General features: G+C 38.8%; 1 protein-coding gene across 5 annotated transcripts; it reads right to left on the bottom strand.

Moving 5' to 3' along the window:
- Positions 1-2,380: 2,380 nt before the first annotated feature.
- LOC148035072 (protein MEI2-like 5) lies at positions 2,381-10,002 on the bottom strand. Of its 5 annotated transcripts, none has more exons than XM_087679991.1 (13): positions 9,242-9,999; positions 7,709-8,259; positions 7,163-7,617; positions 6,886-7,044; positions 5,980-6,096; positions 5,736-5,887; positions 5,553-5,641; positions 4,834-5,253; positions 3,950-4,634; positions 3,750-3,834; positions 3,584-3,652; positions 3,241-3,420; positions 2,381-3,135 (listed from the first exon to the last, which is right to left on the bottom strand). In XM_087679991.1, the coding sequence occupies exons 2-13, from the start codon at positions 7,968-7,970 to the stop codon at positions 2,977-2,979; spliced, it is 2,832 nt and encodes a 943-aa protein (XP_087536117.1). In that variant the 5' UTR covers positions 7,971-8,259; positions 9,242-9,999; the 3' UTR covers positions 2,381-2,976. The 5 variants fall into 5 exon arrangements, 4 of the variants coding, with proteins under 4 accessions (XP_087536117.1, XP_087536115.1, XP_087536116.1 ...); XM_087679989.1 differs by having other exon boundaries at positions 2,382-3,153; XM_087679990.1 differs by having other exon boundaries at positions 2,382-3,153; positions 9,309-9,999.
- Positions 10,003-26,909: the final 16,907 nt, after the last annotated feature.

The following is a 26,909-nucleotide window of genomic DNA, read 5'->3' as shown; positions in this document are numbered from 1 at the left end:
AAGAGCAACTCTCTTGTGCACTACCTGAACATCAACTACAAAAATGTTGCAGTCTTCCCAACCACATAACAACTACAAGACTTCAAGACTCCTCCAAGGTAGAAGACATTAAACACTAGTGTACCTCTAGTTATTATGCATATTGAAAATGCCTCAAAATGGCCACTAAAGGCAACCACCTTTTTGCCTTGGTAGAGTAGCATTGTGCAATCAATTTGCTAGGTAGTGACCCAACCTATTGTGATTTAACATCCTTACAATCCATCCTTAACTGAATGCACCCAAAGAGTTACTCCATCACCCTTTCTACTAGATAAGATCCTAACCGAAGAAGAGCTTTACATCGCCAATCACTTCCATGGACCCTCATTGCTCAATGACCTCACATCTTACTTGTCCATCCTTACGATTTAACCAATCACCTTGGATGCACTAGCCAAGCTCACTTTTAACTCGGTTTTTTTGAATGATGTGGATCCTTAATGCTTCTGTTTTGAATAAATAAAACCATTATTGATGTACATACTAATAAAACAATGACCACTGATTGAAAAACACCTAAAAAAGTCAACACACACTAAATGGAGTGCAAAAGCTCAAAAGCTTATGTAATTTTCCACATTTTTAAACCAAAAGCATAGCATTCAAGTGAAGAAAGCAATAAGCCCAAAAAAGACGTTTTTCCTATTTATTTTGAGCATAAGAAAATAATAGAAATCCATAAATACATGCATAGGGAAGGTGCTCACCTTGCTCAATGCAACACTCTTTCTCGATTGCTTTCTTGTTGAAATTTGTGAGTTCTATCAATTTTATTATGCAAATTTATTTACAGTAAAGAACCACAGCATTTCTAGCTGTTGTGTTTCTCTCCTCGTAACAAAGCTCCCCACCCCACCCCTCGCCATTTCACTGATGCCCACTTTTGACTTTGAGAGTGAGAGTGGCTCGACTTGCCTTTTTTTTTTAAACTGCTTCACTTCTCATAATCTCTCTTTTTTGATCCTCATAATAACTCGCTCACTCTTTCACTTGGAACTATCAATTGTCCACCAATTCAACGGGCACGAGCGCGGGTACTTGACCCTTCTCTTCTTTTCTTTTCTTTTCTAGTCCTTGGAAAGAACTCAAGGGAGTAACAGTCGACTTGCGTATGCATACAACGGCTTTGAAATATGCCTTTGATCAAAAACTCCGCCATCTTGTATCAGTGGATTTTAGCATATGTTCTCAAGCGCGTATCAAGTATCTGGTATCTCTATATTGTACCTACAATACTCACCTTGTCCTACCTTTTTTTTTTACAAACAACTCTACGTGAACATCTCACAGAAAGAATAGTTTTAAACAACCATGGTCCAAGGGTATTGGTGTGAGAGAAGGGTAAGGCTTCTACTTATGTAGACCTCTTTAATGATATGATCATAGCATTTATAGGTCTTTTTCTTTGAATATCCAAGGAAAATGCATTTGATAACCTTTGGTTCCATCTTTTTGCTCAAATCATCATGTGAACATAAAATACACAAACAAACACCCTAAGATATGCAACCGAATCTCATCAAAATGAGCAAGAGAAGTATATCATTCTTGTAACACATTTGCCTGTCTCAACGAATGATTGAGAGTGAAACGCATAGTGGGTAGCTCTATTTCCAATGGCAAAACACACTCCTCTCCATAGAACAGCTTGAATGGGGTGCAACCTGTAGCTCTCTTAAATGTTGTGTTTTAAGCCCACACTGCCACATATAATTTCCTATCCCAATCATGCCTACTTTCTTATACTATCTTGGATAAGATTTCCACCAACTATTTATTTGTACTCTCAACCTATACCTTCCAGAATCCATATGAGCCTTCGAATAACTGAGGACCGGTCAAAATATGGAAACAGCCTGGCTCTAGCTGACAGGCTTTACTGATATCAATGATGCATCCACTTAAAACACGCTACAATTGGGTAACCTAATAAAACCCTGCACTCTACATCAAGGTCAGCGGCGGTTGCGCTATATTCATTCCTCAGAACAACTCAATAAATCAGCCGAAATTCCACAAAAAGTTCAGGACTCTAACCAGTTCTTGATACATGTTGCTTAGAATCACCAAGCATTTGTGGGTTCTCGACAATTACCTCAAACTTTTGGATTTTTTTTAAATCCAGCGCACATCATTCAGTTCCAAAGCTAGCTGAACTGCTGTTCTGGCTATTAGCAGATTCTGACCCACCGTGAAGTAAAATATCATTCCCTTACAATAGCACTGCCACAATTTTGATCAAAGCACAGGCAGAATTTACTTAAGATCACTTATACTGAAACATTAAGTACGATGCCATAATATACACGTGAACAAAACACAAATGACACTTTCTTTACATTAGAAGATGAACAACTAGTCCTACACAAAATCCAGGAGTGACAAGTACAACAAAATACAATGTATACAGCTTAGCTGAATGTCCAAGAGATCATATCCTCCAAAGTTAGTCAGTGTAAGTTACAACAGCGAATAATGGTGATCAAGGTACCACTTGTATTTGCTGCAAGTATCCAATGGAATTGTAATATACCTTCAGATCAGCTCAATGATTTTAACTGTACAACAGTTCCCAAGCTCAGACAAGCAAGAGGTGATGTTTTTTCATACACCCACTTGGCCTGAGCACACAGCTCCCAATCCAAGTACTTACAACAGCTGGCTCTAAATACCAGCAGGGTATCGATTTTACATATTTTGCAATCGTTACATTGCCGGTGGAAAAGCTACAAAAAGGAGGTACAAAAGGCAGGCCTCTCATGGAAACCAGCAAGGCCCTTTGAGTAAGGATGCCAGACTTGTTTCTGTTTGCTTCATTCTGTACACATCTACAAATGGAAAGACAAAATCCTTGAGACCCCATATTGAATAAAAATCCCAAAAGAAGTAGACAATTGGTGTCAAATAATCTTCCGCCCCTAGGCATCAACTACTTCAGGTTGAAGAGAAACTAAATTCCAGGTCCTGAGAACCTGAAACCAAGACCCGAGAGCTAGAACCAGCACTCCCAATTGCAGAATCATCTTGGTTACTCAAACCAGAGGCAGTCTCCAAGAAATCTCCAATTTCCACTGGATCCCTATTTGCTCTTGCCTGCAGAAGGGACTGGTCCTGTTAGATGAAAAGAGAAGGACGAATGTTACAAGAAAGAGATGAAAGATGGGGATTCTATGAGCATGTATTACAATGTTAACATACCTGGTCTGCAATTTCTGGCCCCTCTGAATGAAAAAGAATGGGACGGCATCGCTTATCTTCATTCATGAGGCTTGAATTCTGAAAATGTGCCACAAGTGCAGCTTTACCTTGAATTCGAGCATATGCCAAGGAAGCAACCTTCTCACTGTTAAACTTTTCCCACTTCTTTCCATTAAATGCCTGCAAGTTCAAATTTCAGGATAAAAAGCAAAAATGATTAGCCAATGAAAACCCATAGCATTGAACTTTGCCAACAGCTGTACGAAAGACACTCTTTTGCAAAAGGGACGAATTTGCATAAATACAAGGGTGATTATTCCAGCTGATGAAAAGCCTGAGATACCTCATATAGTGAGATGATATGTGCTGGAGAAGTCATATTTATGAAGGCATAGCCTACATTACATTTGTTCTGACAGAAAGTACAAATGATAATGATTAGAACAGGCTAATCACTACGAGAGTTGTTTGGAAGTGAAAACTGATTGCAAGAGTTTTGTGCTAAATACCTTGAAGTCAATCGGTAAGTACAAGAAATCATACATGCCACGATGATTTTCATCAATTGCTGCCAAAAGCATCTTTGAAGTGTACCTTGCAACAGCAATGGGCAGCTTAATAATGGCCCTATCTATAATGCAACATAAACAAGTTGAACAAGTCAAGCCAGCTTGTGCTGCATTGAAGTATCGAAAACTAAAGGCCTCACTTGTTGGGTATGTTCTTGATCATGAGTGTTGTTCGGTTGTCTTCGCCCCGCAGGATACGATCAATATCTAGCTGGTATTGTTTCTTGTTGTCAGCTTGAGAAGCACTGCTCTCTGTACGTCGAATCCTTGCACGTTCACCAAGTATATCAGAGATGCCAGGCATTAGAGATCCATGTGTGAACATGTGACTTCTCTGATGAGGAGACATAAATCCTAAGTTCATTGAAGTGCTGCTTTCAAAACCAAAATTAGTTCTTATTGCTCCTCCATTGCCAATGTTATGGGATGTATTCGCATTCATCAAAACTGCTCCAGAGCTACCAGGAACTCCAAGTGAACCAGGTCCAAAGAATAAAGCATCAGAAGCCTCTCTAGGATATCCAAATTGCCTCTCCAAAACAGATGGATCTCCTGAGGGAGCAGATCCAGCATGAAACCTATGGGAAGGCAAACTGGTACTCCCAAAGTGATCATGTGACCCTGTAAATCCAAATGGTTGGGGCTGCCCATGTCCTGGAGGGGTAAAGCTGTGGCTCAATGGAGGGGTAGACCATACAACCGATGAAGAAGCTTGCTGATATGGACCAGAATTACCCCATAAAAATTGTGGTCCAGACAGTGAGGAACTTCCACTGGCAGAGCCTGAGTGATGCTTAAGTGACCCGCTACTTGTTATCCCAAGACCTATTCAAAAATGACAATCAATCAACAAACGTTTCAAAAAGACAGCTGTCACAAGCACACAACCAGTGAAACGTTATCAACGCATCTTTGAGCAATATAAAATCAGTAATAAAACTGACATATAGATTTCCACAAACTGTAAAGCAACCATTAGAAACACACTACTGAAACGTCATCCAAAACAAGCCAGTCAGACTACCTCCAGCTGCATGTTCAAACAAAGAAACATCACTTCCAGGGCCACTTGTAGCTCTAGAAGGTCGTACTCCATCAATACCCTCATGTAGGCCTTGAGCTGCGGCAGCACCTCTTATTGGTAAAGGAGCAGGTGGACTGTATAATGGCATCATGCTATTACCAAGATCAGGTAAGGAGTGAGCATGATGAGCTGGTACACCTTTGATTCCTAGGCCAGTGTGCATGGAAGGAGAACTTCCATCAACCTGACCATGCCGTCCAAGATGACTTCCTCTTGCTCCAGACCGCAGAGAAGTTGGATGTAAAGGAATTGGTAAAGGTTTATTGACACTAGGTAATAATGCTCCAAGTGAATTATGCAAAGACCTGGGAGGACCATGTTCAACAGGACTGCCATAATGTCCCCAAGCAGAAAGATGACCTGTTGCAACAATCATTTTTCTCAGCTCGCTGTCGTGCAAAATACAATCTTACTTGATGATTAAGGCACCATTGGACACCCTTTTAAGGAGAAAAATCTAGAGGAGAGAATACAGAAAAAAAGTGCAAACAATCTCTATAGACAGATTATCAGGGCAATTTATTTGGTGACCTTGTTGTCTTAGGAAAGGAACACATCAAAGCAGAGAACAGCAAAAGTAGCACCCACAAATTAGAGGCTGAACCCTGCGATGAGGACAACCCATATACAAATCAGTTACAGATGAAGTTTTAGTCAACCTGGAGGGGAATTTGCCACAGGAGGACTTGATTGCTGCCAAAACAAGCGAGCTTCCTCTTCCAGCTCCTGGGAAAGCTGCTGTGTCAGACTGGCCACACAGAAACCAAGCAAATTGCTAGCATGAGTCATGTAGACAGAAAAGCATTTCATAAGTCAACAGAGTTGTGAGATTCTGTCAGTACCTCCGGCGTGCACCACCAGGCCGGCTTGGCTCCAACTTAATGCGCTTTCCAGCTATGTCACTTCTGTTCAGTGCTCTCAAGGCTGCTTCAGCAGCTCTCACATCATAAAACTCAATAAACTTGTGATGCCGTTTATGTGGGGTCTCCCGAATCTGCATTCTTCAACAGAGCATCGAGCTGACTTTCTGCACTGTCAAAAAGGACAAATGGAAATAGCAAAAATGTTATTCCAACAAAGACACACCTCTTTGACTTCTCCATACTGACCAAAGATTTGGCGAAGATCATCATTAGACACTGAGGCATCCAGATTGAACACAACAAGTGTTCCCTGATTTATATCCTTGTCAGAAGGATTGTCCTGATACAAAATTTCACAAAATTATCCATGATTATGCCTTACACAAGTTTCATAAACATATGAGAAATCAAAACTCCATTATGCATGCTAGTTGCCAGGAACCACAAATACCTCTAATCTGGAAGCATAAACACTCACAAAACTGAATCCCTAGCAAATTTCCTTTGAGATCCACAATTGTCAGTCCCCCGAGGGGTTCACATATTGAATGTGCTAAGAGGAGAAATAAATGCACCCACTGATTTTAAAACCTAGTCACAATTTTTTTTCCCAGAGGATTAGCATAACAGGGCAAGTACAGGAAAAGAAGCTATCGCACCTGTCATCTTATCCTCCAAAAAAAGACAAAATTAGGCTTTACTAACGCTGCATTGCACAGTAAGGGCTACTGAGATATCCTGTCATGGCATTTCTCCTCTTCCACTACAGTTTGTCATCTTTATTAACCTTTTCTACCACATTGACATCTGATTGCTAAGTGCACTTGCCACATTCCTTACAGACTATGCATAAAATCCATAGTGACCTGTAGCAGTCATTTTCACACCGGGAATGGTAGCTTCTTTCCACTGCACTGGGTAACTACATGATGTAGGGAATCACAGTCATTCCAATCCCCTGTCCCATTTTACTTTCACCCATTTCCAATCCCAAAATCCCATTTTGTGTCCTATGTGATTATGATGAAAAATGACCACATAACTGAACAAAATCAACACCTGCTCTACACATTCTTGGCACATAAACACATTTGAATACACACAGCAGAATAAAGAACCCAGGTCATACTTTAGGAATCGAGAAGTGAATATCAAGTTTTCTACGTCTCAACGGCTTGTTCTGAAGAGCCCGCATTGCACTTCGAGCTGCGCGTATGTCATAGTAAGAAATCATAACAAAGCCTCGATGCTTACATGCAGTGTACAGGGTCCGAATGTCACCATATTGCTGTTGAACATACAAGAAGACCACATTGACAAAGCTCAGTTTGCTTGTAGTAAACAGCCTCGTAAAAGTCTGAAAATCAAAAATCAAGGTGAATTTAGAGTCTAACAAAGAAAACTACCTCAAATAGTGCCCGTAGTTCAGAATCCTCAACATTGCTATTAATATTTCTCACAAAAAGTGTCCTTGAAGGATGTTCCCCATATGGATGCTCCCCAATAACAGTACCAGGCCCATTCGAAAGCCCCTGAAAGCTGGTAGCACTGCTATAGAATCCATCCATGGCCCTAGATGTGTTTGCATACATTCCAAAACAATCCTGAGGTTCCCCATCCAATTCAAGTCCACCAACATTACCAAACAGATCAAAATCTTCATTTTCTTCTGAGGTAGGATTCATGCTGATGATAGCAAAACCGTCAGTTATTCCAGCTAAGAGTTCTTCTTCATCATCAGGCAGAAGGTCACCAATGGCTCGGGACACCAATTCCTCATCGAGCAGAGCAAAGGCATCATCCGCTGGTTCTCCATCAATCTCTGAAGTCCTGATGTTCACAGTCTGGTCACCAACCTTTACTGTGGACGGAAAATGCCAATTATCAACACTTTCATCCTGCGCTGAATTACTTAAAAAATAAATAACTGGTACACTACAAAGCCAACTCACATTTCCCATGAAGTAGCTGTGGTAATGAGCTTGAAAACCCATTCACATCAACATCCTGGCCAGAAAGTGGCCCATGATTGTTCGAGGTATCAGGGGGTCTCTCTCGAGATAAATCACTTCCGATCATGTGCAGCATGCCACTTGCTTTGCTCCAATCCAAAGATGACAAGCTAGACTTCTTCTCTGGCCCAGCAAGCCATGCAATATGAAAACCTCTATTTGCAAAACCGGAGCTTACCAAAGAGCCATCATCTTGCAACATCGCGGACAGAAGAAGGCAGTAACTGTCACCACTAGTAGTAATTTTAAGTTGAACCAGAAACTGCAGAAGTAACAGGCCGGCAGTTGGACGACTCAAAAAACCACTGCCACTCTAGTCACTACAGTGAACCAGAAACTGCAGAAGTAACAGGCCGGCAGCTGGATGACTCAAAAAACCACCACCACTCTAGTCATTGCAGTGCACCAGTTAGCCTACTGTGATTGCGGCAATGTGAGAGTGGAACACTATCATCCAAAGCATGGCCTCAGCTCAGGTATAAAAGTTATCCCTACAACCAGAAACACAATCAACTTGTCACACATAACCCAGACTCGACAAAGCATTTTGCAGACCTTATTCTGTCCAACACTTTTGTAGCTCTCTCTTGTCATTAGTTTTAAGTCCATTCTTTGCGGGACACACTTGTCAATCTTGTGGTGGAATAACAACAGATGCAACTTAACTCTTCAAGAGCTTGCAAAAGATAGCAATCCTAAAAACACACTGTTTTCTGTAATTTGTCATAACCACTTGCATGCAGATAGACCATGTGACCTTATAACTTCAACTTCATCATTGATGACATGGTACCTTGGAGGAGAGAGTAATTAGAAAACCAAGAAGAGACAGACCAACGAAGAGTCCTGCTATAGAGGCAAAGAATCACATAGTTGCAGAAGGTAGAGAATAATCCACTCACATGCAACACTAAGACGATCAATGTGATCTGCGTAGTTTGTTAACAGGCAGCCCGCTGCACAGGAAACATTATGAGGACATATTGTACAGCAAAAAGAGTGCAAAGGACAACCACAGTTCTCAAAGAAGCTGTCTAGAACTGTAAAAAACTGCAGTAGGCATGTGAGTTTCACATCAACAGTCGTGCTGAAGCATTGACATGCTGAGCATTTTTCGTGAAACAACACAAGAGGTCCCTAGTTGCGAAAAAATGCAAAAACGTCCTCCTTGAAGTTCGCTATTGAAACGAGTGGATCGAACACAAGCACACCACACCGAAACGGACCCATCTGAGGTACAGTGATCAAACATCCACAAAGAAATCGATACAGGAAAGTTGTCTGTGCAGTTCTGTATGACAGCAAACACACTGGAACAGAAGTGAACATGCTCGCAAATGGAGCAGAAATAAAAGAGTCGTCTGAGAGTTATAGGTAGAACCCCGATTCGAATGTAAGGACACCGACCTTTCCACAGGAGGTCTAAAGCCAAACGACAAGTCACAAAAGGATTGAACGGAAGGACTAACAAACCTTGAGAGGAGAAACTACATCAGAAACAAGCACAGAAGGCTCTCCGATCGATTGAAACCTGCATTACCCTCTTGTCAAAGAGCCTCGCACAAAAGTATGGCAGAGCCAGCCATGGAGACCCAAGCAAGTTCTGCTGATGTCAGTCCAGCCGAAACAGGCTTCGTCCTGTCCCGTCTCTTGACCACCAGCTTTGCCTTTGATCGAAGGGGTGCCTCGACCGTCCTTAAAAGGCGAGAATTATTGCTGTGATGTATTCCAGAATAACAACACCTTAACGATACTGGTCGTTTCTTCTGCGTGATTGCACAGGCAGACTCGAATCCATGATTTTGTCATTATAACGCAGAATAGGAAATAGGTTCTTCTTCCTTGCACAACCCATCGTAGAGGAGAGCTTCCAGTGCACGGCCCGCCGTTGAAGGGGAGGACCCGAAAAGAAACGTTACATGAATTCGTGCAGGAAAAGGGAAAACGTGCTCTCTCTCTCTGTCACAGATAAGGACTCTGTTCTGCAATTTGTACCAAACGCAAAAGCGACGAAGCGTGTCGTCGTCTATGGTACCCGTGCGTGTGAAATTGATCAGATTCGTCCACGGAAGAAGGCACCTTTTGTTCACTTGAGTAGAGCATCCGGGTTGCAGGATTGAGCGTCAATAGGGGAGCTGCGTTAACAGACAGAGAGAGTGTGTGTGTGTGTGTGTGAGAGAGAGAGAGAGAGAGAGAGTGTGTGTGTGTGTGTGTGTGTGAGAGAGAGAGAGAGAGAGAGAGAGTGTGTGTGTGTGTGTGTGTGTGTGTGTGTGTTTGGGGGGGGGGGGTTGCAAGTTTCTGCTGTTCGTAAAAGCGAAAAAGGGGCAGGAGGGCAATAGGGAACAGAGAGAAGAGAGCTCTATACTACTAGTAGGCCTTGTAGCTAGTGATGACGAGTCTGTCTTCTGTTTTCCTCCGCCTCCCCTGCAAAAGGCATCGATCCCGAAGAGAGAGATTGTAGAAAGAGAAAATTGTCTTCCCTTGCTCAGTGTGCGTTCCTACCTATGTCTGTACTCAGTCACACACTCTTAACACCACTAAGGGCCTCTTCCCGCGAATCAGACCTGCCCTTACCATCAATAAGGCCCTCTTACCACGGAGCCTTCACAATCCCTCACTTGCAGAGAACGGTCGGGCATGACACAAATAGTAGAACACGCATTTTTTTATGGGAATAATCTTTTGTAAAAAATATTCACACATAATTTTGTACGCAATAGTTTTCATATGAAATACTAATATTTTGCCTGAAATGATATTTCATATGAAAGAACGTTTTGTGAAAAATAATTTTCCCACTAATCATATTTTTAATGTAATATTGTAATCTCCATATTGTGACCTGTTGTCTCTATATTATATCTCCTATTTTATAGATCATCATATGATAGTCCCATATATTTTGAATTATACAAGTCCAGTTGTCATTCCATGTCTATAGATTGAAACCTTACAAGATCTTTATTCCTATGAGGATTTCATGTGTATGTCTATGGGATGTGTGTGTCAGTGTCCATGAGAATTGTATTTAATCTCCAAGTGTAGGCCAAGAGTTTAAAAATCATTTCATATGCTAGTTGTTGGAACAGAATATGATGTATACCCTTGTCAAACATCTAAGTGGCCAAGCAGCCCCTGCAAATTGTGGGCTTGTTCCTAATGCCTATAAATAAGGGAAGAAAGCGCAACAGAACTCTAGCCTTGTCTTGTGTTTTGTGGAACTCAAAAGGTTAGATTTTGGACTTTTATTGTTGTTATGTAGAGATTTGCAAGGCTGAAGTACTAAACTTGGTATTTACAGAGGATTTGCCTTGATTTGAGTTCTAACTCTTGCATGTTGAGTACAAGAAAAGAGGATTTTTGTAAATAGATTAAGATTTGTAAGGCTGACATACTAAACTTGGAATTTACACAAGATTTTCCTTGATTCGAGTTCTATCTCTTGCATGTTGAGTACAAGAAAATAGGATTTTTGTAAATAGATTTGGATCTCTCTTTTCCTACTACTATAGGTAAAAGAGTGCAAGGATTTTATGCTGAAAATACAGGGTTTTGAAGCTTTTTCTCAAGGAATACATTGTTCTTTGGGTTGTTTTGATTCAAGTGTGTCATAGGGATATATCTAGCCTATTTCAAGGCATTATTTGCATTATCTGTGGTGCAAAGATTGATGTATTGCAATCAGTACAGCTTTTGGATTGAAGTGTTTGGGCTTCAAGTCGGTGATATTTTCATTCCAATATTGAAGATATTTCTTTTCCATCATGTCCAAAAATAGCCATGACTATATATATAGTTTGCTTAATGGGAACTGGCTCTAAATTAGGCTATAAAACAATCTATTTACCTAGCCTTAACTAGGTTGAACCAACCACATGTAAAAATAGTTTCAAACCATAAGAATCCATGAATCCACTTACTACTAGTCTCATTCTAGCTTAGTATGGTTTCTGACAACACCTATTCTAGGGACAACCTACCATAATCTCAATAGAGTAAATTCATCAATCTAATTTTTAATCAGATGTTTCTTAGGGTATAAAATGGTTCTACTTGCCTATGTAAATATATTTTTAATTTGTAACAAAGCTCCATATTTATACTAGTACCTTGATTCATACAAAGGGCTAATATTTACATCTAAATGCATTGGTATAGAATAAGTCGAAGGGTTGGATGTAGCATTAGCAAGAGTATTAATACCCTCTTTGTTCCCTACACATTTACAAATCTATTGTGAATACTAATTCCTCTTGTGGAATTTTCGAAGATCAATGTAATGGTCTTCAATATTTCTTGTTAGTAGACTTGTAAAATGAGGGTACACTTTTCACATAGATTGAGGCTATGAGCTATCATCTCGAAAGCGTTATTTGGCCAAGCTATTGTCTTGGTCACAGGCTTGTAAGTTTGAAAGTGATAGTGAAGTTGTACAAAGATTGAACCAAAGGTTCTTTGCACGTAAAACAAGATACAATGTGATTTCTCTCTTTTATACTTATCTTGCTTATAGTTTCTATTATCTCTCATTCATAAAATCATATTCTCTAAACCCTAGTGGTTTAGCTTGACACTCTAGTCTCCCTCGCCCCCCACCCGACATTCGGTGAACCCGACTTGAAAGGTTGACTCTAGAATTGCAAGATGGGAGACCAAATTGAAGAGGTTGTGAGAGCAAGAGATATTAGGAATTTTATGTGCACTTATGAGATGATCAAGCATGAAGAGGTAGTTAGCAAAGCTTTGCAAGAAGTAATTGCAAAGTTGAAGAAATTTGATGGAAGGAATATATTCAAATTTCTACATATTTATGCAAAGAAACTAGACATGGCTAGTGTTCCAGCTAATAAGATACCATAGTATTTTAGCAAGGTTGTGGCTCATGAGCTATGAATCTCAACAAATGCACTTTACATAAAGCATGGATAGACCTAGGCTATTCCAAGAAAGCCTTAAAAGATGAGTATTACATTGAGGATATTGACAAGGTGAGTGGGTTGCAAAACCTGCCAAAGGGATTTCTACTTCAAAATTGCAGGTTTTAGCATAATCATGGCCCTTTCCATAAGGTGTTCGAGGGGTATATAGAAATTGTTTGGGGACACATGCATCATAATGAAATATTGACAGTAAGGCAAAACTTTGCACAGTTTCAACTATGATCATGAGGCCTCACTACCTACAAATGGTGGAAAGGTGGTGAGGATCGGCTATAAATGTAGCCCAAAAAGCAGTTGGTGCATTACATACCACTAATAACTTAGTGCTTACCTGTAGTTTGGCATGAAGACCATGCATAAGAAGGTGACATGCTTTCACCATGAAAAGTTTGCTTCATTTCTTGGTTCATTTCGTAACACGCCACTAGAAGTTGCTCTAATGTGTTCCCATTATGTTTTGTGGAGTCAAAGTATTATGTGTATGATTGTTACAATACAAAAAGGGACAGCATCAAGATGTACGAATATTGGCACGCCATTCACATGTGTCTTGCCACATCCTAATCTCTTCCGATTCAAATGCAAAGATAAAGCTAGATTCAGGGTTAATGGAGCCACCTCATCCTAGAAAGTTGCCTTGTTGATCTAGATCTACTATTAGAGGGAGGTGTCCCCTTATTACTTGCTTGGCCCTTCCATCTTAGTTGAACAATCATTGGCCTTGTTCCAAAGCAGTTCTAGACATAGCCCCTTCCTCCTTCATGTCATAATCTCAACTCACCTATTATTGAAGGAATCCCCTCATTGTCTGCTCTATTCACCCCCTTCATGTCATAATCTCAACTCACCTATTATTGAAGGAATCTCCTCATTGTTTGCTCTATTCACCCCCAACAAGCCTTGGAGAATAGGAATATAGAAACCGAGTAGATTATCAAAGAGTCTAGGAAGGTTTGAGCCTCCATGAGTTTGTTAGCCAATCCAATATTTGATCCTTTTTGCAAACCCAATGCATCATTCACCTTGATAAACCAACCCAACTTTCATTGAGATGCCCACCCCCAAACAACACCCTAGGTACTTGTAAGTGATGCCAAGCCCAATTGTTTTGAAGCCAAGGTCCTTGATCCACTTTGAGGCCACCACTAAGTTGATTTACTCTCATGTGCCCCTTTAAAAATGAGCTTCACAAGATCCCTATCCTATAAACTAAGATCCTATCCCTTTATTAATGAGCTTCACAAGATCCTTATCCTATAAGCTAAGATACTATACTTTTATGAATGAGCTTCCCAAGACCTCTATCCTATAAATTGAGATATTACTCTAGTCTTACATATGCATTGCACACATCATCTACACATATTAAAATTTGTTGGAATGCAATCATGGTTGGGTAACTTCCCTCTTGTAAGTCTCGTCATCGCACCGTTGACTTAAAAGCCCTCATAAGCTAGTAATGTTTGTTTTAGGGATCTACTATTGCAACACACTCAAAAAGCAATCAAAGGCTTGTTCCCATTAGCCAAGTTTTTAAAAATAAACTTGAACCATTGTTATAAAGTACATTGTGAAATCTTCTCCATGGATTCATTATCTCTATGAACCCCGCCTTCATATCCATGATGGCCATAATGGAGTCCTTTTGCCTTTTAGTTTTGAGAACTTTGATATAGAATGATGATGGCTCCTTCACATCTAGAACCCATTAAGGTTTAACTTTGCTTCAACGTGATGTTGCTCTCAACATTGGATAAGGTGATCTACTTCCTTGAACTCCCTACAAAGTGACTCATTATTATCATCATACTCGAGCATGCAAGTTACCTTCATAATGCTTGATGACCTCAACAAGGTAGTGTCTTCTGCTAGCCACTACATGCTTCCCAATCACTTAGCTACTTTGATTATACTACCCTAATGTATCACTTCCAACTTAGTAATGACCTCCATCTCCAAAGCTATTTTCCTTTAAGCATACTCATTCTCATTACTAAACAGTCAATTCACTAAGAAGGTGCAATTGAACTGAACAAAGTTGGGACCCACTTGATTGGCTTAGGAGTTGCCAATTTGTAAGCAAGTATTTGGGAGCATAATTTGAGGCTTTGATATGATGGAGAACCCTTAGTGTTGGTGAGCATGCAAGCCACAATCCACCATACCTTCCATACATTTTGTTGAGTCTGGCTCCTCGCTAGGTATTGATGACCTATTTATTATTGCAAATGAATGGCCTTAACCCCATTGAGACTTTACTAAATGTTCCTTGTATGCCCTTTTGTACCTTGGTACTTTCATTGTCTATCATTCATTGACGACAAACTTTGAAGGCATTGCATGCACTTGTCAAGTTCAATGCCTTGCAACCAATTAGAAACTTCCCTTTAAGCTTCAATGATTGTCTCAAAATATTCCCTTTTCATTTTCAAATTTTTGTTTCGGGGGATTGTAAACCACATCCAATTGCAAGCTTGGATCCCTTCTTGGTAACTCAATTGCAAGCATGGATAATCATAAACATCCATACTACCCCCATATTGATATGGATGATGAGTGTGTACCTACTTGCAAATAAACAAGGTGTTTGGTAACACATCAAGTGCATTGGAAACACAATGAGACTAGAGGGCAGAAAGAATATCAATTTATGGACTAATGACCCATTGTATCCTATGGATCCTACAACAAGAAGCACCCATCCATTCTCTTTGACTTTGTCATTGTTGTGCCTTTTAGGTTAATATTATTGGTGTTGCTGACCTATCGTTTACTTGTGGAGTCATATCCCAATACTTAGGGTAATAATATTATCACTTGTAATTGAACTCTTGAACTTCATCTAGCACTTGACTTTTTCTATTGATACATTAGGAGTGTAACTTAGATGAAATCAGCATCCATGCCATCAATTAATGCTACCATGTGCCTCTCTCTCTCTCTCTCTCTCTCTCTCTCTCTCTCTCTCTCTCTCTCTCTCTCTCTCTCTCTCTCTCTCTCTCTCTCTCTCTCTCTCTCTCTCTCTCTCTCTCTCTCTCTCTCTCTCTCTCTCTCTCTCTCTCTCGTAGAAGGATTGGTTGTAGATTTGATATAACTAGCAAGATCATCCTCCCTCTACTGCAACCTACTAAATTGCTGACCATTCAAATCCATTGAACAAGTCAAGTTTCCACCTTTGCAACTCTTGAGAAGCTCAAAATAGAAGGTTTCCACTTAGCTAGGCACATACATCCAATGTACCAAGAGGCCATCTTGATCCTTCTTGAGAGCACACCCATATTAAAAAATATTGAGGTCATCTTACTCATGCTCACCAAGCATTATGAAGATGCTTTCTTCCACAAGTAGCTCTCATCCAAGCTTCTTGAGGGAGACTCTCCTTTTGGCATTTTGTTGGGCATTCTTACCACCTTTCTTCCTCCCTAAGGCCTCAATAGACCACTTGCCATTCAAAGGCTCTATTTTCTTTGGTTTAACCTTCCCCAAACTAGTGGAAGCTTCTCCTCTCACTAACCTGTCCTTATCCACCTTAATGGCCCCTACATTCACAATTTACACCTTAACCTTTTGTGCTTTTGACTTTCTTTAGAGTTCCTTACTCTCACACAATTTTTGCTCACCTTCTTCCTTCTTGGAACAACCACCATTTAATCCCTTTTTGGTGCATTTTCATATTAAGATTTTCACATGAAAGATACATTATTGCAATATTTTATATACTTTACAAATTTTGCCTTAGACAAATATTTTGAAAAACATCGTCACTTGGACAAATGTTCAATAAAAGTTTAACACCTTGGATGAATGTTTGACAAAAGTTTGTTGCCTTGAATGGATGTTTCACATCAATATACTAGGTAGCTCACCAATGAATCCATCAATTGTATAATCGATGTTTCACATCAATATAGTAGCAAGCTCACCAATTGTATAAAGCTCTTCTCACCATAGAAGTTTGCTTATTAATCTACACCTTCATATACATTTTTTATACATGTGAGACAATGAGTTAATCTTCATGACTATTATTTCAGTTTATCATGTTGCTTTCAAATGGTCATTATGAAGATGTTGGATATGCTCAATGCTTAGGTTGTTTCAAATTATCATATTGTTGCCAAAGTGTTATTTAATTGGTTTTATTTGTCCTTAAGATGAGATGTTTGCGTATAATTGGTTAGTAGGTGCTCAATCACCTCTAGTACATATGCAAAACTTTCTATTTGATAATGCCAACACTTTATTCCTTTGTTTCCTCTAACCCTTAACAAAAGGCTTCCTTGGTGAAAGGTTCTTTGCATATTTGCAAGCACACAACAGATGTATACATTAGTGTGGAATCAGAGAGGTGGCTTGATGTATTCATCTTCAATCATGAAATGTAGCACGATAGAGTAACCATGTTGTCCTTGCAAACCTTGGTATAGAAAGAGTATCATAAATTTGGGTAGGTTGAACCAAACCAAGTTTTTAATAGCTCTATAGAAAGCTCTTTTAGTGTACTTCCAAGTTATGTAAGTTGTACTTCTTTATATAAGTATTTCAAAATTTACAAGGCTCAAAATAGAGAGTTGGCATGAAGCAAACTGTAGTGAAACAAGGGTCTTAACTTGCATCCTTTGCATCCAAAGATCATTGTGAAGATATGGGGATTATCCAAAGATGATTGTTGACCTACATAGAGCTTCTTTCAATACCATTTTCACCCACCTTGATCAAAGGGAAAGGTAACATCGATACCATCCATTGGAACAACACCAAAGAAAGCATAGTCAAGTAGAATTGAAATGAGAAATGTATCAAGCAATAGATCTTCAATGATCTACATACTATCATTCATCATCCGATGAGACATTCACTTACAATGTAGAGGAGAAAGAACATTGTTGCTAAGAATTCTTGATCAATTATGGAAGAACAAAGTATGATTTTTTCTTTTAAGCAAGTGCATGTCTAGATCATACATGTGTTTTTTATGTATATGCCAGTCTTATGGGCTATAAACTACTAATCAATCATACACAAACCTTGTTCCATAAAGTCTAGAGCTTCACATAATTTTTAAAGGAAGTCCAGAGCAAACTTTAACATCAAATGAATGTGTATTTAGTCATTCAATGAAGGACAAGTTTTCATCCTTTTAAATTGAACGTAAAAGATTTCTCAATTACATGATTTGCTTTTTCACCTTGAAACATTAAAATCATATAAAAAGTAGATCTTCAAAACACCCTCACATATACAATGAGGTGTATGCAAGGCATTGAACCTCGATACGTGACAGTATTGTACATTATGAGCATAGTCCAAGCAATACTATCATCTTGGTAAGAGCCAAGTTCCCATTTTTAAAAGGTGTAGCACTCAACAAGAAAAGCTTGTGACTATTCCTTGGAACTAGTCAATTTAGATGATGTCCCAAGTGGATAATTTCTTGCATTAAAAAACTCCCATGGATATTAGGGCCATCTTATAGTGTGTATATTCGATGGTTTGATCCTATGTTTGACACATTTATGTCCTTGATGTAAAAAACACCATATTTTAAGGTGGCATTACAATCCCATTGATCCTGAAGAAGATGTCTCCAAACCTAAATAACTACAGCATTGCTCTACAAAATGCAATCACAAACATCGAATTCATGTGTGGCATAAGTAAAAACATGCAATGCATTAATTAGAATTTGTAGTCAATGGTGTATGAGCTATATATCCCCATGGGATTCTTATAATATTTTTGCAACTTGCAAAAATGTGAGCAGCAGCTTCTATAAAATCTCATTAGGCATGCTCTTGTAAATCTCGTTAGGCATGCTTCTTCTTGAGTTCAATTTGTGGATATGCAAGCATCCAAGCTCAAGAAAATCTAGGTCTATTTAGTTGCATAGCTTTTCAACCAAAGACAAATGGTGAGGATGGTTTAAGAAGGAAATATCTTCAAATAAATAAACATAATTAGATGTCACAATACTATAAAGAAAAAATTGGTTCAATTTGGAAAATCTTTTTGAAATATATGACTATATATTTATTGAATCTTGTAAGTGGCACCTTACCCCAATATGGTTAGTACAACTATGTACATGCTAGCATGGACATCCATCAAATTACCAATGGAGGAAAATTTATATTAGTTTCAATGTTCATGAAAAACCAAGGTTTAGTGTCAAGTGGACTGTTAAATTTGAAAAATAAAGCCTTGAAATATTTGAAGAGAAGCCTCTTTTGAAATTTAAAATCTAAGGTCCTTTCAATTATACTATTACAAAAAAAAATGCAAAATCTACGGAAAAACCTACACATTGTTAGGATTGAAGGTGTTGTACCAACTCCAAAAAAGTTTTTCATGAACATTGAACTATTCTGTAAAAGGGCCATGTGCTTATATAGCTCATGTGGTTTATGAGCTATATCACATCCCCATTGGATTCTTAAAATATTTTTGCAACATGCAAAAAGGTTAACAGTGGTATCTATAAGATCCCATCAGTCATGCTTCTGCTCGAGCTTAATTTGTGTTTTTGTCTGGGCATCAAGGTTTGAGAATAGATGGGTTTCTTTCATCCTAATAGGTTGATCAGGTAGCTCGAGAAGGAAACATATATCTTCAAATGCATAAATTTAGTTAAATCTTTGGAAAATATAAAGAAAATGTCAATTTTGTTTCAAAAAGTTAATCAAAATGTATGATTAGAAGGATTATCTTTTGTGCAACCAAATTTTTTTCTTGAACCTCGAGCATGGCACTCATGCCTAATATGGTTGGTATAACTATGCACATGTTGACATGGACATCCACCAAATTACCAATGGAGCAAAATAGATAACAGCTTTAGTGTTCACAAAAAATTGAGATTTAGTGTAAAGTGAATTGTCAAATTTGAAAAATCTACCTTTGAAATCTTGAATAAAAGGTTTTTGAAATTTTAAAACCTAAGGTTGATTTAGTTACACTATGACCAAGAAAACAAGCAAAATCTAAGGAAAAACCTACACATTGTTGAAAGAAGTTGTATCAACTTTGAAAAAGTCTATTGCGAACACTAAAACATTCTCTAAGTTGGCCATGTGCTTGTATAGTCAGTGTGGTGTGTAAGCTACATTGCTATTGAATCCTTATAGTATTTTGCATCGTACAAAAAGATTAGCAATGGGTTCTATAAAAATCAGGCATGCTCTTGTAAATCCCATTAGGCATGTTTTTGCTCGAGCTTCTTGTGTGGTTGTGTAGGCATCGAGGTGCAAGAAGTGATGGGATTTGATTTGTCATTATTGGGGGTAAAGGCACATGTGCCTAATCGCCCACATATTCATTACACCGATAGTACCCGCACACCAGCACCCCACGTGGCAAGCACCCATCATTGTCACTTTATTCATTATTCTTTAAGTGACATTTGAATAAGGATTACTTTGCTCTTGCTTCTACTTGTGTGCTTCCACTCAAGTTTTACCTTTCAACTAGTATCAGAGCCAACCATTCAAGGAGCTTCCTCATCCTTTGCTTTAGCCCGGATTCAAAGCTTCCACTCAAGGTTTCATGGCTACCATTGTTTCTTACTCTCGAGATATGCACTAATCTTTCCTTCTTCTGACTTGTCCTAGCTTACTCCACGCTTGTTGAGGAGCTTCCCAAGGCTTAGTCGAGCCTTGTTGAGTCCTTATTGGGCTGAGAAGCAACTATTTTATCCATGTTGAGTGGATATAGAGCATGTTGTAGAAGTCGTGAACAACTATGGCAACTTGACAACACTTGTCATATTTTGCCATAACTTTTGCATACAATATCGGATTTGGGTGTTCTATAGCTAAAAACGAAGAGTGTGACAAGAGCTACAAAATTTGGGGACTCATATAGTTGATTTTGTGCAGTTTTCTATTCTCTATTTCACATAGAATAGAACATTTTTGGTTTGGATAGCAATTAGTAAATTTCATAATGCATGTTTGATGCTTTCGGTATGCTATTTTGGTGCGGTTATGCTTTTGCAATTGATTTGAGTTTAAATAGCTTAGATTTCAGTATCATTTTAGTGTTGTGATAATAGGGTAGTAAGATTTATCAATGAAAAGCTTATGCCTAATGCTCATTGATGCTTTGCGGGGTACTCTGTGGATGTTCCACTACTTCAATTGTTATGTATACTTTTTGATGTGCTATGGCATGCTTTTGAGCTGAGATTTGGGTCCATTACATTGATCTTGGCTATGGTTATATGCCTTGGCTACTTCAGTGGCTTATGCAATTTACGAGCTTGAAGAATCTATTAGGTTTTATGCTCCTGGTTTATGCTTCATGTATCTTGGATACTCGGATGTCATGTACTTGATGTTTTGATCTTGCATTACAAATTTGAAATTTGATTTTATTCCAATGGAAGTTACTTGTGCTGTTTTGGATGTTTCATAGAGCTTTGGATTTATGCAATTGATCTTAAGCTTACTTTCATTGAGTCTATGGGACATTTACTTCATGTATATGCTCTCTTGATATGTACTGGATATAGTTACCTTACAATGGGTTGATTTGATTACTTACTTTGGACCTAGTGCTTATGTCTGTCAGTGTGTGTTAGTGATATTTATATGCTTATGGGTTATGTATTGAGCTTTGCTCAATGGTTTATGCATTTGGCAGTTCTCGTCTCTTTACCTAAGATCTCCTATATGCATGATGTCTATGCCTATCGTATGTATGGTTACTGACACACTACAGTTGTGGACAACCTTAATGCTAATTATTCTTGGTCTTTCTTTCTTGGTTGTCACACTTGGATGTTTACATATTGTTGCAATTTATTACAACAACCAATTATTTAAGTTTGATACATTATATGTGAGGGTAGTCACTTGGATTCGACAGTTACTTGATTACAATTAAGGGATAGTCTATCATTTCAATTTTATGCATTATATATGAGGGGAGTCACTTGGATTTGACAGTTACTTGATTATAGTTAGTGGAGAGCTCATCCTTTTATTACAACCTTCTTTCAATTTTGCTTTATGCATTATACGTGGGGGCAGTCACTTGGATTTGACAATTACTTGATTACAATTAGTGGACAACTCATCCTTTTGGAAATTTCTCTTGCTTAGTCCTTGATTTAGTTGTGATTTTGGGGCTATTTTGTTATCGTTTATAGTAGCTTATTTGTCTTGGATTGTGCTTTCATCTCTTGCATTATGGCTAGTGGGTCGCATGACAGTGCTATCTTTAACATTGAGAAGTTGGATGGCACAAATTATAGCTATTAGAATGCACAAATATGATAGGTTAGTGCAAAATGTATAGATTAAGACATTAAGACATGAGGGTCTAAAGCACAAATGCTTTGATGCAAAGGATTGGATTGAATTGGATAAATTATGTAGATTTATAATTATTTTATCGCTCTTTAAGCAGGTCTACTATAATGTTGTCTTTGCCAGACATACCACTTGGCAATTATAGGATAAGATTTGTAATGTCTATGATAAGCAAAGCCCTGCCTCTCAGATGTATTGGAGAAAGCAACTCATAGACCTTCGTATGAAGGAGGGACATTCATGTCTACTCACTTAGATGAGTTTCATTTCATTTTTAGCCACTTTTCTTTAAAAGGGATTGAATTTAAGGACAATCTTCCTCCCTTTTTCTTTTTGGTTACATGCTTGAGTCATGGGACACGTTCCATACCGCTATGTGTACAAATATACCTACTAATGGGCTAAAATTGCATGATGTAGAGAGTGCAAAGGTAATAATGGTAGGAGCAATAATGACTGCCATGGAAGAGACTCTTAGAAGTCTCGTTTCTTAGTCATGTGGACAGTCTCATAGTAAGTCTCGTGACTGTAAGTTTGGTAGTTCTTGTTGATGTTATGGTCCTTACCTACTTCAACTCCAACGACAACCCTCAAGCCTAGGCCATAGGGGTTGTAAGCATACTGCATCAATATTCTCATATAAGGCAAAGTAGCACTTTTGTCAATCAATAAAGGCTCTTGGTTTGGTCAAGGCACCTTGTTCTCCCCTCTCATCATCTAATTATCATAACCATGAATGCTATCATCATGATTATGATCACGATCTTAATCAAGATCATCCTCTCATAATCGTGATGTGGCAGTTAACAACCTAAGGATGCAATGTGCCTTGGGATGAGGATGCAATCTAGAGCACACAATGGTACTCGCTCAACTCTGAAGTAGCTTTAAGGGAGAACAAAGATATGTCGAACTCAATACCACTCTCATGAACATTGGGTACAGGTGTTCCTCTACCCACAACACCAATGTTTTGGGGTAACCCTTATCGAGATTTCTTGTTTGAAGGAGCTCAATAGTAGACTGTGAGCAACCATCCACTTGAAACACCTCACATTGCATGGTAGAGAAAGCCCACAGGAGATAGAGGATGCATATATATATATATATATATATATAGAGAGAGAGAGAGAGAGAACTCATGCTACCCCAAACTCCACGTAGTCCTCATCCACATAGCTTCCCATCACCATTAGAGTGTTGGCTTTTGCTCAAGATGGTTGACAATGCTATCACTCATCTTAACTTATTGGCATCATCCAACATCTAACATGCAAGTAGCTAAAGTTGTCATGGTAACAAACAACCATGATGGTTTTTTAGGGTTACCCAAAGAGAGAGAGAGAGAGAGAGAGAGAGAGAGAGAGAGAGAGAGAGAGAGAGAGAGAGAGAGAGAGAGAGAGAGAGAGAGAGAGAGAGAGAGAGAGAGAGAGAGAGAGAGCTGTTCCTGTTATAAATGGGATGCATGTTGGTTTCTTAAATAAGCAATATTCTTTTGGACTCTACACTACCTTGTTATTTTGGAAGGTATGTTTTTAATGTTTTTTCTTGATATTAAATTTACATTGCTGAAATAATATACATATTTATAAAGTTTTTCAAGAGGGTACCATGTAGGTTTGGTTGTGATCTAGTGGTTCAGAGTGTTACCTTTGGTGCATTCTTTTTAAAATATATAAAGGATGATCCAAGTTTAAAGTTAAAAACCCCTCTCTTCAAAGGTTTCAGGGCTTTGTTTTTAGATATAACAATCCACACTTAACACTAAACCTCAGTTTTGTGTGAACATTAAGGCCATTATCTATTTTCCTCCATTGATAATTTGTGGATATCCATGTCAATGTGTGTATAGCTATGCCAACCATATTCGGCATGGGTGCCATGCTCAAGGTTCGAGAATTTTTGTTAGTTGAATCATATGAGAATCTTTCTCATGGTACATTTTGAAAGACTTTTCAAGATTGATCTAATTCTTTTCTTTAAACTTTTAAGAGATGTAACTCAATTTACGTCTTTGAGGATACGTGTTTTCTTCTAAACCTAAATTTTTATTTATATTTTCTTGAGATTTAACTAAATCTATGCATTTCAAGATATATGTTTTCTTCTAAACCCATTTCTCAACCTATTTTGAGAAGGGTTGAATAGCTCTATGATTGAAAGGTTGAGCCCAAATGAAAAGCACACAAGTAGAAGCAAGAGCAAAGCAAGAGTTATGGCAAATGAAGCAAGAGAGCAAGAGAGAGAAACATCTTATGTGAGAGCTCCAATACTCATAATCTGTGACCGATCTTCCCTTATTCAAGTGTCACTAAAAGAATAATGAATAAAGTGATAGTGATGGGCGCCCGCCACTTGCAGTGTATAGATGTATCCCTAATGAGGAGAAAACAAGAAAAAGTGACAAAGTATATATATACATAAAGTATAATATGATGAGAAATAGATGTCATCTCATCCTATGTCCAGTGTATAAACGTGGATCCATATCACTATAGGTATATCCCTGTGAATGCATGAAAGCATCGAACTTGTGATACCATGCCCTAGGTGCTTGCTCAAGTCCATAAAGGCTCTTTTTTCTCAACTTGCACACTATGTGTTTCCTGCCTTTTTCCTCAAAGCCTTTAGCCTGTTGTATATATATCTCATCATTAAGTCCCCATGTAAGAAAGCTATCTGGAGTTACACTTTTTTTGGAGTCAGAGTTTTGGTGACCTATCCAGATTGCCATTATCTTGGACTCTCACGACTTGTGCAAGTTGAATTGACTTGCACGTGGCACATGCCTTAGTAAATCTCACCTCAGTGCTCTCAATCAGGATCCAAATCCTAGGTGACCAGGTGCATGGGAGTGAGGCTACCTAGCTGGCGACTGCGTGTGAACACGTTCTCTAAGAGAGAGAGAGAGAGTGTGTGTGTGTGTGTGTGTGTGTGTGTGTGTGTGTGTGTGTGTGTGTGAGAGAGAGAGAGAAGACTCCAGCCTTTGTGCAACGCAGGCAAGTTTGCAACTTTGAGGATGAAACAAATTTAAAAAATCGAGCAAAAATATCTCATACGCGGACGTTTGCTTGAGTCTCGCCTGGATTTCAGCGCTGCTTCGCGTCCGGTACAGCCAACGTCACGTCGAATTATATAAGCTAAGCTATTAAAGACCCACACGCAATTATTTCTCTGTCTACCCACTTTCCACTCTAGTTTATTTATCCTTGGAGTCCCAGGAACTGAAATTTTTGTCCTTTTGTTGACACCACGCAAGAGCTTAGAGTACCGTCACACCCACTCCCAGTGCCCAAGCTGCCCCAAAGGAAAAAATTTTCGACCCCGGACCCCGCCATCCAGGAACAATAAACGAAATTAATAAATTGAGGGGAAATAAAGTATTTATTAGGGCCGGGTCATGCCAGGGGCAATTGTGTTTGTAATTGCTTATTCAACGATTTCATAACGCCAAGGTCGCACCCAAATGCTTGCCGGATCAAAGATGAGCTGGAACACAAAAGGTCACTCACCAAAATGCTAGATCTTTTCTCATTGACTTTCATGCTTTAAAAATATTGAAATTGTAAATGGAATCGGTTGTCATATTAATGTACTTTAGACCTATTCTCACCAAGCCTTGATTTGAAGAATAAGGTTAGGAACCCTTAGGTAAATCCACAAGATCTCATGGTAGTAGGTTGAGAATTAAGATGTGAACTGGGAACTAGGACGAGCAATGGAAGACAACATGGCCCGGTCTAGTTGCTAGTGAAGGATGCCAGGAACAATGAAGTAAATGATCGTTTTGTGTTAGTCGTTTCACATCGATGATGGGTCGCCATAGCTAAGTAAATTCTTTTTCTTCTTCCTTATCTTTGGAACTTCCAATTTTGTAAAGTCTCACCAGCAGCTCCAGGTTGGCCTTCAACTGATTATAGATCACTATCTACACCCAATGTGAGCATGTCGAACTAGCTCAATGTGGTTCAACAACCCAAGCCTCTAATGCAAACAAGTCTTCAATGCTCTTTGGTTCAACACCCAAAGCCTAGTGGGAATAGGTCCTCAATTGTACATGTAATTAGCAACACCTAGAGTTCATTCAATTTTGCATTAGACCTTTCCACCTTAGAAGTTGAATTGGAAAGAGGTTATTTGAAGATAATCCTATGGCACACCTTCTTTTAAAATCTAGAATTGGCTCACAAACATATATGTGGCATATTTGGATTATAAGGAATGAAAAAGCTTTTAAGAACAAGTTGAGCACTAGCGAACTAAAGTGAGCTTTTTGACACATATTTCCTCCTAAGAGAGCCTAAAGGAAAGATTACAAGGTGTCTTCTCAATCTTTTCAATAACAAACTTGTCCCTCCATACATAGTAAATGGACTTGTAGTAGAGGATGAGTGGGCTTTACAATGATCTATTTGTACATGCACATGTTTAGTTTGACATGGATCCCTCATCACAAGTGCAAACAAGAGAGAGAAACAAGAATGGCAAAAGGAGACTACAATGTCTACCAAAAGTTCAATGGGTGTCCCATCCAAAGGGCTACTAAGTTTACTCCCATTTGCAGCTCACAAGTTCTAAGAGGGAATTTGTACGTATGTTCACACATCAGAGAACTTGACTATCCACCTAGGTATACATTGTGTACTAGAGGGACTCCTAAGCAAACAATGTTCCACTCTAGCAAGATCATGTGTATGATGCTTCAGTAAGAGGGATTTTGGCCTAGCACCTTTGTTGCTTCCTTATTAAAGATCCACTTCCATAAAGTCTCATTCATGTATTGCCCTAGAAGAGGTCCAACTCAATAATGCTTTGTCCATGTATCACATAGGTTTTTCTTCTACTAAGCCTATCTAAAGCTCAACATTCTGGCAATATTTTGTAATGCAA

This window comes from Lygodium microphyllum, chromosome 6, assembly GCF_053477565.2.
Source record: "Lygodium microphyllum isolate KBCC chromosome 6, Lygodium_microphyllum_v1.1.10, whole genome shotgun sequence".
NCBI lineage: Eukaryota > Viridiplantae > Streptophyta > Polypodiopsida > Schizaeales > Lygodiaceae > Lygodium > Lygodium microphyllum.
Note: the sequence above shows the minus strand (reverse complement) of the source record. Positions and strands in the feature narration are given on the sequence as shown.